This window comes from Misgurnus anguillicaudatus, chromosome 19 (assembly GCF_027580225.2).
Source record: "Misgurnus anguillicaudatus chromosome 19, ASM2758022v2, whole genome shotgun sequence".
NCBI classification, from domain to species: domain Eukaryota; kingdom Metazoa; phylum Chordata; class Actinopteri; order Cypriniformes; family Cobitidae; genus Misgurnus; species Misgurnus anguillicaudatus.
The window spans coordinates 35,662,185-35,674,585 of NC_073355.2; the positions used below are offsets into that span (position 1 = coordinate 35,662,185).

Consider the following 12,401-nt stretch of genomic DNA (forward strand, 5'->3'; position numbering starts at 1 on the left):
GGACATCAACATTTTGGATGACATGGTGGTGAGTAAATTATCTATTTTTCTTTTGAGAAAATGGACTATTCCTTTAACACTAAATTCTGATTACACATGAGATTAAGCAAGTATCTGGCAAACTCTTTTATAATAAACCCTTTAGATGCGTCTGCAGCAGGCTCGTATTTTGACATCACACGTGATGCACATAAGTTTACATGACACGCCGAACACGTATTTTGATATGACGAGCCTCACACATTACGGGCTACATACATGTTGTAACGAGCTTCGCATCGTCCGCCCTCGAAAAAGAAGTCACCGGCCGCCACTGTTTAGGAGGTTTATTTAATGGGCACTTCAAATGCAGACCCCTTGTGGATGAACAAACCATCTGGCCTGACTGGAGTTGGTTAATGATGATCGGCTTGGATCTTCTTTCCAACAAAAGCTTCATCCAGTCGAACACGTTCGCTTCCCAAATACGTTGGCTCCACCATATTCATTAACAATATTTCTTACACAAGATGATTAGTGGGATTGTGGGAACAGAAGGGGCTTTATCGTAGGAGTTTACATGAGATGATTCATCACGTCTCATAACAGATGCTGAATAATAGGGGGTCGGACATGAAAAGCTGGTAAAGGAAAACACTGGTTGCTCCAGTTTGACTCTTGCTGGTCTGAGCTGGCCTTGCAACAGAACTATCGTTTATTTTAAAGCTAGTCCCTAAGATGGTCTATGCTGGTTTGTGTATGTATTTGTATGTGTTTGGGATCCACTTACTTGTACTGGGCTTGGAAATGTTCCTGTACGAAACTGTGACGAACACCAGGCTCAGCCGTGGCTGGGTTTAGAGCATCACAGTCGAGCTCATCTTCTTGACTCTAAAACAAAATGTAAAACATTTATAGAGTAAATATGGGATAGATGCTGCGGTGTGAGGCCATGTTTCTATGCTTTTCTACAGTTTGTAACAATCATACACCAAAAGCGAATGTGTGCATCATGTTGCTCGCACTATATTACTCGTTTGCGTGTCTCCATTATCTGATGTTTCAAACCAGTCGTGTCAATAAGCCATTCGCTGATTGGCTTGCACAACAAAGCGGCATGCACGAGTTAAAATGTTTCAACTTGTGCTAAAGACGCAATTGATGTACGTATCACACTTTTGATGTCATTGGCGTCACCCTATACGAATTCATCCATTTGAATTGACTTTGACTTTGTATATAATTTACTCGCACAAATAATTCAATTCGCTTTTGATGTCTACACGCCATTACAGTTCTGTTTGAAATAAGAGGATAAGAGCCACAGAGAGTGTTGATACGAAACTTCCCAAGGTCAAAAAACAAGATAGGGTGTCTGTTACAGCACATGAAAGAAGTTTAATGAGTGAACGCCTTATAAAAAAAGAGGGAGGGAGAGATAAAGACAGATTAAAAAAAAATACACAGCCGTTAAGAGATACAGCAAAAAATCACAAACACATAAGGTGGATTCATAACCTTTCTCTCTGGGTGGCGGGGCATGTATATAAACTATTACCCGCTGAAATAGTTTCATCATAAGATGAAAGAAACGCAAAGGTCAGTAAAATTAGTTACACTTACATTTCTACATCCCTTATGTCAATAGGTTTAGACTATTAAAACCAAGATACAAGGATTTATGACGACAATTGAACTTTGATACATTATTTCTCCCCGTCTTCTATTGGACCACCAAACAGATATTCCCAACTCATGTTTATGCCATATCCTTAAAGGAAAACACCACTGTTTTTCAATATTTTACCGTGTTCTTACCTCAACTTAGACGAATTAATACATACCTATCTTTGTACAGCACGTCGTGAATGTGTTAGCATTTAGCCTAGCCCCATTCATTCCTTAGGATCCAAACAGGGATTAATTTAGAAGCCACCAAACACTTCCATGTTTTCCCTATTTAAAGACATGAGTAGTTACACAAGTAAGTATGGTGGCACAAAATAAAACGTGGCGATTTTTTATGCGGATAAAAAATGAGAACTATATTGTAGGGTGGAAGAGCACTTAGTTTGCAGCACTTCGACCTCGGGCACAGAATATTGACAGACATTTTAGCAAGAGGTGGGAGTTCACAGGAGTGATGATCCGCTTAAAATTTTTTATTTTGTGCCACCATACTTACTCGTGTAACTACTCATGTAACAGTCTTTAAATAGGGAAACCATGGAAGTGTTTGGTGACTACTAAATTCATCCCTGTTTGGATCCTAAGGTATGAGTGGGGCTAGGCTAAATGCTAACACATTCACAACACGCTCTACAAAGATTAAGTGCACGCATTGAAAAAAGATAGGTTTGTATTAATTTGTCTAAGTTGAGGTAAGAACATAATAAAATATTGAAAAACGGTGATGTTTTCCTTTAAGCCCAATAGTTATGATGTAGCCACAGTGTTTACATTTCTAATAGCTGTGTCTGCATGTTAAGCTGGAATAGGAGGTAGTATTTTAAAACTGAAAAATAGACATTACTTGCTTATATGCTTTACCAGGCCAGTCAAGGGTTATCTTCGCAAAAGTAATGATTATCACGTACAGTAAATACATTTCATGTCTTATTTGAATGTGTACACAGACTAATTCAGCTGGTGGGTTCTCTTCAAGGATGTCTGGCAAAGCGAGACTTCTTTTGAGAAAGACGCTCCCCATGATTCCCAGCTGACAGCTGAGTCACATCACGCCCCGTACAGAAAAACTAAAGGTTTGGAATTCATGACTGAAAGTACGTTGTTTTGCAAGACAGAAACTAACGTCACAACAAAGATCTTCAGAGGTTTTACCCGTGTATAAATACTACGCAATCCAGAACAAGTTCAAATAACAAAACATTCATACCCCTTCTTTTTAGGAAGAACATCTTGTGGTCTTGATCTCCCACTCTTTCTCTCTGTCTTAGCACAACTCCTATTTCTAATCCCTCTTTTATCTTTCATTCACTCTTTCTTTATCCACCAGTGTGCTTTACACCTTTAGCTGATAATTAGAGCCAATTTTATGCTAAATGGCACTTGAGCGCACAAAGAGAGGCAAATCCTCTGAGCTCTTTCTATAAAGCCCAGGGGTTCATTTATAGATGAAATTATAGAACTTGAAGTTCTGGATTATTTTTTTTTTTGGGTGCCAAAACATAGTATTATCTAACAAAAAAGTAATGACGTGAAGTAAAGATGCATAACGATTAATCGCGATTAATCTATAGCAGAATAAAAGTTATTGTTTACAACATATATGTGTGTGAACTGTATATAATAATTATGTATAAATAAATATGCACACATGCATGTATAATTTTAAGAAAAAAAAGAAAAAAATATATATATATTTATATATAAAGTATTTATATATAATATAAATTATACATAAATAGACAAATGTATATACACATGTAAACGTTTCTTAAATATATACATGCATGTGTGTGCATTTATATATACAAAGTAATTATACACAGCTTACACACATATATGAGGTAAACAAAAACTTTTATTCTGCTACAGATTAATCGCGATTAATCGTTATGCAAAGTTTTTTAAGCTTTTCTGTCAAATAGTGCATAGTCAAGTTGTCCAAGAAATCTGACAAAGTTCATTCATGTTTCCCCTTTGGGAATAAATGCATAAGATCTGTGATCTCTATTGACAGGGAACTGTGTTACGGTTGCCCACCAGCCCTGTACTTTGAAGATCTGTACTGTTGTACGGATACATTCCATTGTTATCTGTGCATGGCGAAAGGAGGAAAAGACTGCAGGCCATTAATCAACAAGTGAGCTTATCACATCACTAAATTCTTTAGCCTGACCCAGCATGGTTAATGAGTGTTAGGGTATGGGAGTCTTTATCTTCTGAGACCCTGAGCTGGGAATGTGTCTCTTGATAATAATACAAGAACCACACTGACTCTACCAACTATATCATTGAAAATAAAGAACAAATGTATTTTAAGCAACGATGCACCAAAACGAAAAGTTTGGGCCGGAAATTGTGGATGCACGTGGCCGAAAACTGTAACCAAAAGACGTTAATAACTTATTTTTGAAGTTTTTGTATAATTGTATTAAAGTGCCTGTAAAGTTAGATATTAAATGTGTTCTGAGGTTGTCACACCCCCAAAAAAAGTATTATTAACCACATAGCCAAATTTGAATGCTCACTCAAAAAAAATATTTTTGCAATTAATTAACTTTAATGAAACAAGTTAATACAACACAATTTATTATTTTTTTTGTCTCAACCTATTTTTATAATGTTCAATCTGCTTAAATTTAAAAAAAATACTTGAACTTAATCATTTTTTATTGGGACCACATTAATGATTTTTGTTGCTATTACTGTACTTACTGGGCCCTGAATCTGTATTTCCCAGCATGCTTTGGATGCAACTGCCTTTGGAGAGTAATTTTTTTTAATTAAGTGTTATTTTATGCATTTTTAGGTAAAGAGAAAGACTTTATAGTGTTTAATGTTGGTTTATCTTATTGATTTAGAAGAGCTTGTGTTATATTTTTACAAATTGTTTGGTTACCATCGTGCAAAAGAGTGGTGCTTGTGGTTAGGTTGTGGATGTGACATACGTACTTCTTTAACTGTGTTAATGCCTGTTTGAAGATCAATCTCTTCTCACATGTTCATCTAATGTGTCATGCTAACGTGTGCTTATGCTAATTAGTATTATATAGAAACTGACAATTGGTTTAACTAGACTTTTTTGCTTGAATGAACTTGTTTTGTCTTTGTTGAACAGACCAGAATTAATTGCGTGGAAAAGTGTTCCTTAACTGAACTAAGTTTATTGAACAAGATATTTTTATGACCAATGAAAATATATTTATTAATTTGGTGCAACAAAAAAATATTTGTTTAAAGTAACTTATTTTATTCTTGTTGTACAAGCCAAAACTAATTTCGTGGAAAAGTTTTCCTTAATTCAATTATGTTGAATGAACAAACAATTTTTTGAGTGCTGCTCTCAAGCGGTGGGGCCGTGCCCGCTATGAAATACAGCTACAACCTGAATGGATGCTTGTTATTGTGTTAGGGGCAGGGCCATGCGAGGTGGCTCAAGTGCGTCACCCTGCCTAAATAATCCTGAACACAGAAATAATAAAAACCTGTTTAACAATCTAACTGTCAGGATCCTGTCAGGATCTAGTCTTGTCCTAGTTTCTAGTTCATTGTGACAGGGTTCTGACAGTACCATGTTTTGTGTGAGGGTGCATGGTCTCGTTTATTTAGGCCATGTGCCCTGTCTCGTCTCTGACCCCACCCCCTCGTTAATTACCCTTGTTATTGTTTGATCACCTGTTACCCTCCTGATTTGGTTCCCTATTTAATGCCCTTGTGTTTGCTTGTAAAAGTAAGATTCATGTCCACTATTGAAGTCAAGTTTGTTTAGTGTTGTAATATCTTGTTCCATGTTGTACATCCTCGTGTTTTTTTGTTTTCCTTGTTTTGTCTTTGTTAAATAAAGTGTTTTTATAACCCCCGAATTCGTCTGCGCTTGGGTTCTGCTTCCTGTTCCTGACACTAACTCTGCAATAGAATACTGCATAGTTTACAGCCTTTATGGTGTGTTTCAGCAATACATTTCTAATATTTATAATGTGTTTAGAAACTATTTTCAAGGTTGACTTTACAGAAGCTTATATAATATTAGACAATTTAATTTATTAAATCTAACTTGGAACTACAAATCAATAAAACTTTACATGTTTTTTAAAGGGACACTCCACTTTTTTTTGAAAATATGTTCATTTTCCAGCTCCCCTAGAGTTAAACATTTGATTCTTACCGCTTTGGAATCCATTCAGCTGATCTCCGGGTCTTGCGCTAGCACTTTTAGCATAGCTTAGCATAATCCATTGAATCGGATTAGACCATTAGCATTGTGCGCAAATTTTTCCTATTTAAAACATGACTCTTATGCAGTTACATTGTGTACTAAGAACGACAGAAAATTTAAAGTTGCCATTTTCTAGGCAGATATGGCTAGGAACTATACTCTCATTCTGGCATAATAATCAAGGACTTTGCTGCTGTAACATGGCTGAAGGAGGCGCAAAGATATTACGTAATGCCCAAAAATAGTCCCCTGCTATCGAACGATACTAAGGGGACTATATTCAGCTGCTGCGTAATATCATTGCGGTTTTACATTTCCTTTGGTGTGTCTGTTAGTATATGTTAACGATTCTCAACGTAAATCTCTTTTCTTGGACTGCAACAAACTCACGGATTGTATGCAACAGTTTACATCCTTGGCTTGTTGACTTAGACAAGACTGACATCATAATTCCTCCCGTTTCTCACAGCCTCTAAGTTAACTCCTGTTAGCATTAGCATTGTTAGCGAATCTTACAAACATAAGTAGCGTCACATTTCCGGCTGAGGTCAGAGGTATTCAGACCAATCACAACGTACAGATTAGCTGGCCAATCAGGGACACAGCGCTTTTCAGGACGATGAGCTTTGAACAAAATCGATGCGTTTCAGGAAGACAGGGATATCTGGAGCTACAAAAATGTACGGTATGTGGAAAATTGTCAGGATCCTGCCATATCCTTGTTTGTATTTAGATCTAGTTCAGCATGGCAGGGTTCTGACAGTACAATGTTACCTGTGGGAGATGTGTGGTTTTAGTATTGGTTTATTCTGACCACGCATTTCCCGGGTCTCGTCACTTTTTACCCGATCCCTTACCTGTTATGATTTTCACCTGTTCCCCTCATTAGTTCTCTTATTTAAAGTCCTTGTGTTTGCTGTTCTGGGCACAGTCGTTTTGTATCCTGTGTCCCTACGTTGCTTGTCTTGCCAGTGAGTACTTTGTTTAGTCTAGTTTAGCTTTTTGTTTAGTGTTTTAGTCTTAAGTATATTTCCTGTTTATGTTATTTGCCGTAGTGATGGGCAGTCTGGCTCTTTCCATAGATTCGGCTCAAGCTCCGGCTCTACCTTTTAGTGATGGCAGTCCGGCTCTTTCATAGATTCGGCTCTCCTGGCTCGGCTCCCTTAGAAGAGCCGGCTCTTACGGTGCCACCCCTGCATGCGTCTGAAGATTCGGCTCTGCACGTTCGCTACAAAGAATCAGCTCTTAGAGCGACCCATTACTAGTTTGCCCCCTTGCGGGTTTTGTTTTTCCTTTTTATAATAAAGTGTCAGTATTTATTCATCCCTGTCTGCGATTGGGTTCATCTGTTTCAATTCCTCACCGAAAATAATGTGTTTTTTAACCATAAACCACGCAAACAGACTGTATTATACCAAATTCACAAAATAACATTGCTTTTTAGCAATGAAATAGGTGCATTTAAGAAAAACAGATCAATACCAATAAGACCTTGATATAAATGAAACTAAATCAAACTTGAATAACAACTTCTTGCGGATGAGTGAAGTGAAAGAGCCCAACTGTTTGAATTGCAGCAAATCATACCTGGTGCCAAAAAGTGTTTGGGCAGCGCATTGATGTCATGCATCTGAAACCTTTAAAGGAGTGAGTTAAATAACAGCTTCAAACATCCTTATCCATGTCCTGATCAGGGTCACTTCGTCTGACATTTAATAATTAATTTTGAGGATTTAGATAAATGATTCTGTTGTCCATCCGTCTAGTTAACCCCAAACCAGTTAAAGTTCAAAAAAGGTCATGCAATTTATCTCAGCAACAGTCACCTGTATTTAATCATTTGTCTAAAGGAACAGTTTGGAAAAAAAAATATTTTTTAAACATTTCCTTACTCTCAGGCACAAAATATAACGAATACTAAATGCATGACAGAAAACCTGTCGTGTCACATTTGAATGCAAAACAAGTGACATTGAGACCTGCTACAGAAGGAAAGATTTATTAAAGATTTCGCTTTGTTCTTCCTACACACTGATAAAAATCATGACATGCAGTATAAGGGAAAAAATTTGAAAATATTTAAATATTTTTACTATTCCTTTAAAAGGTCACTGCTTGAGTTCACATGGACCACAAAGAAGAAATAAAACTGAACTAACATGCCAATATGAGAGGTTTTGCTTTCTTCTGCTAACATTGTCTCATATATATATTATATATTTACTGAATATATATATGGGTGATTTGGAATGAATTGCAAAAATCTTTAAAATTAGACGAACTGATTTCCCTCGGTAGTTTTAAGCATCAGCTTTTAAAACTGCTTACTGATTCTTGCTCATGTTAACAGTCCAGTTATGATCTATAGTATTTTAAAAAGTGTTTAAATATAAGTTTTATACATTTATAAATTTCTTAAGGTCTATTTCAGAGAAAACGTAATGTTTATTTTTAATTATTTATATTGTATGTAGCGCTACACCTGTTGTACATCTGTTTTTGTTTTTTTTTTGTTTTTTTACTTGATTGGATATTAATTTTTCTCATGTGTAACTCTGTTGTGTCGCACTGTTTCTGCCTTATCTTGGCCAGGTCGCAGTTGTAAATGAGAACTTGTTCTCAACTGATTTTACCTGGTTAAATAAAGGTTAAATAAAATAAATAAATAAAATTCTCACGAAACCATTGAAACATCACGGCACTAATGATTTTAGCTTTAAAATGTGTAATATAGTAACATTAAAAAGCATCAGAATTAACACAATACTGTGTTCTACCTTGCACAATGTGTGATTTCAACATAAGAATTTATAATTGTACATTTTATCTCATTTTCTGCTGAAATTCTCATTACCGCAATGTGTCCGGCTGTGTTTGAACATGCGTTATGTTGTCATTAAATCAAATTAACACAAAAATATTAAGAAAAAAAATAAATGGATGTTCTGCTAGACTACTTTAGATGACAGAAAAAATATTTACTGAATATTCATGTATAATAATAATGAAGAAAAATTAGGAAAATGATGTGTCCATGCCTGATGTTCTCATCCTCCGCAACACTTTTTGAGAACAGTTTAAGCACACATACAGAATTTTAATAAAGTTTGATTCTGAGTGACCAAGCACATGGACCAGTTACTTCAAGATGGCTACCAGGTAAGATCATTTTTTTACAGTTAATTTGAAATATTGTCTTGTCAGAATGCTTACACGACATTTTGATTATCATTACCGCAACAGATGCTTATTAAATGTTAATTTAATTAATAGAAGCATAATACTTTGATTTTAAATGCATGTGCAGAATCTCCAAATTATGTTCTTTCAGGTTTGTCATGTCATTTTGAAAATATGTCAGTGTTTATGTTTTCTGACGGTTGCGGTAATGAGATTTTTTAGGACTAATTTTTTAAATTATGTTACAAAAAGTGTTAAATGATAAGTAAAAGTTTTTAAATTAATGTTCCCATTTACTCCAGACTTTGTTTTTCAATGTCTGGTGGGAAAAAAAGTAAATTTAAGCAATTTTTTCATTTTCATGCTTGACATTTTTAAAACCAAGTTTTCGTGAGAATCACCCATATATATATATATATATATATATATATATATATATATATATATATATATATATATATATATATATATATATATATATATATATATATATATATATCATATGTAAAACTGCTTTGAAACAATTGTAAAAAAAAGCTATTTATGCTTGGATGCTCTTCTATCTTAAATGTTATTAGCAGTAACCATCCAACATCTGAAACATAGACAATAATTAATGTGATGACAATGATGTGATCACACAAATGCACCTTGTAAAGGGAGAGTTTCATTGCATCTGTTATAGTGACCACAACACAATGTGGCCCAAATGAGCAAAAATAGGCTAAAAGCACAGAAACACACAGATGCCCACTCTTACACAGGACGCATTAATGAATAATAGACCTCGCACTCCATAAAGACACTAAATATATCCCCCTTTAAAAGATGAAGGGAATAAAAAGGATGATAATGCAGCTGTACTTACAGGGTACAAGAGCCAGACTCACTATCAGACTCTATACAGCAAAAGCTTTACTCTGAGAAAAGATATTAAAGTACACAGTAGTGTTGCCAATACTACACAAAACAACTAATGAATATCCACATCCAGGTCACATTCCAACAAAACCTCCAATTTTAAAATTAATTTGTGCGTAAAGACAAAATACATTTTATATAATCTCACTTCCCAAATGTATTTTACTTTCAGATATTTGACTATATTTTTACTGTACCTCAACTTGTGTACTAGTATTATTAAAACACTCCATCATTTGGGTTAAAAGAACTCTGCATAGGTTTATTTATAACCAAACTGTGTGTTGTGTCTAATGTTGAATTATTTTTAGTGTAAATCTGGCATGAGGCAATACAACAAGTACTATGATGTAAAATAAAATCTGCATTTATAATTTTTTATGATAGTCTTTGTAAGTTTTACCTCACAGATTAAATCTATATACCTTCATTGTTCTATGATCATTGGGCCTCATTATCAATAGAAACAAGTGCAGATCCGTGTGCAAATATCATCTTACGACAGAGTTCACGTGTGATTCATGAAACATTCGTAAACCACCAATCTCATTGTACAAATGATCGTCCGATGATAAATGTGATGGATAAAAACTAAGGTAATTTGAATATTACGGCCATATAAATCAAGCCTCACCCCTAGAGTTCACAACATAAAGAAAAGTGAACCGGTCATGCAAAGAAACGTCTCCATGGAAACTAAACTTTGACCCTTCAAGTTCAAATGAAGTAACTTAAAAAGCAATATAAAAAAGAAGTCGTGAAAATGCAGTTTGGAGCCAGATGAAGCAAGCAAAATTGATCTAACACCAAAAATGTCAACCTTGTAATTTCAAAGAATTAAAGGACAAGTTCAGTATTTTACACTTAAAGCCCTGTTTTCAGATTGTTTATGGTGAAATAGAACAGTTTTGACTGAAATTTCGACTTTTCCGGTTCCCCCGAGAATTTTCGGGTGTTTGTGTTTCACCTCCCACCTCTACAATGGGTTTATAGGTGCACAGGAACAATCCTTCCTAAAATGCATTAAACTTTCGTTTACAAAGACGTGAAACTCACAGAGTGGTCAGGGGTGTTCACTGATATGCTCACACGGAAATCGCTGCAAAAGATGCTTTCCAGCAGGTGTTTTAGCATTCTTTGTTAACCTGTGGACCTATTTTTCCAAACGCCTCACACCCGTATATTCTTCCATTGAGAGCTTGAATAATAGACACTCCAGCCTAGGTGGTGGCGCTAATCCGCCATTGCCAATTGCAGGAAATAGAAACAAAGTTCCCACAGCACATCTAATACAAGTCAATGGAGTTGGCAAAAACTACGATAAAACCTGTTGGAATGCTCGGTGAGTTTCACGTCTTTGTAAACGAAAGTTTAATGCATTTTAGGAAGGATTGTTCCAGTGCACCATTAAACCTATTGTAGAGGTGGGAGGTGAAACACAAACACCCGAAAATTCTCGGGGCAGCCGCATATGTCGAAATTTCAGTCAAAACCGTTCTATTTCATCATAAACAATCTGAAAACAGGGCTTTAAGTGTAAAATACCGAACTTGTCCTTTAAATACTTGCTTAGTATTTAACGTAAGAAAATTTATATTTATTACTATAGACTTAATATAATAATTTTTTTAAGGTGAAATATGCTGCATTGATAAATAAATGTAAATAAATAATATACTGTATGTGAATTTTCTTGTAGGTTTTCAGTACATTCAGACGGACTGTAAAACAAACTCTCTCCTGCGCGGGTGCAGTCTCATACATTTCTAAGCTCGGATGGCAGTTTAAAGCTGTTAAAAGTTGTTAAAGCTTCAAAGCACTAACCATAGTAATTGCTGTACGTTTTACTTTAGTAAATACTAAAGTGAGCAGAAATCAAATTTTCCAAACTATTTCTAACATTTTATCTTTATTCAGTTTCAGATAGCATATCAACGGGGTAAACCACATCTTAAAGGTGCGTTGCGTAACTTTTTAGAAGGATCTCTTGACAGAAATGCAATAAAATATACATAACTATTTTATTAGTGGTGTAAAAAACCTTACATAATGAACTGTATTGTTTTTATTACCTAAGAATGAGCCGTTTTTATCTACATACACCGCGGGCCCCCTAACATGGAAGTCGCCTTTATGTTTCTACAGTAGCCCTAAACGGACAACAGACGACATGTTTGTCCTTTGGCAGCTATCAAATGCATTTTGAAACTGACGTCAGCTGGCGTCCTTACCATGTTTGAAAAATGTATTTGCTAACAGTAGTTAAAGGAACAGTATGTAGGATTGTGGCCAAAACTGGTATTGCAATCACAAAACTTGTGGCTAAAACTGGTACTGCAATCACACAACTGGTGGCCAATACACAAAATGACAACATAAACATCAGTTGAGGGCTGCAACTCCACTTTTTAAATGACAA

The 12,401-nt window shown here is 35.4% G+C and overlaps 1 protein-coding gene across 1 annotated transcript in view; it reads right to left on the bottom strand.

The window, feature by feature from the left end:
* The window catches only part of usp43b (ubiquitin specific peptidase 43b), a 94,124-nt gene that overhangs the window by 54,768 nt on the left and 26,955 nt on the right, over positions 1 to 12,401 (bottom strand). The window contains exon 3 of the mRNA XM_055194670.2: positions 770 to 870. Coding sequence (XP_055050645.2) covers positions 770 to 870 — 101 coding nt within the window. The remainder of the gene's footprint in view (positions 1 to 769; positions 871 to 12,401) is intronic.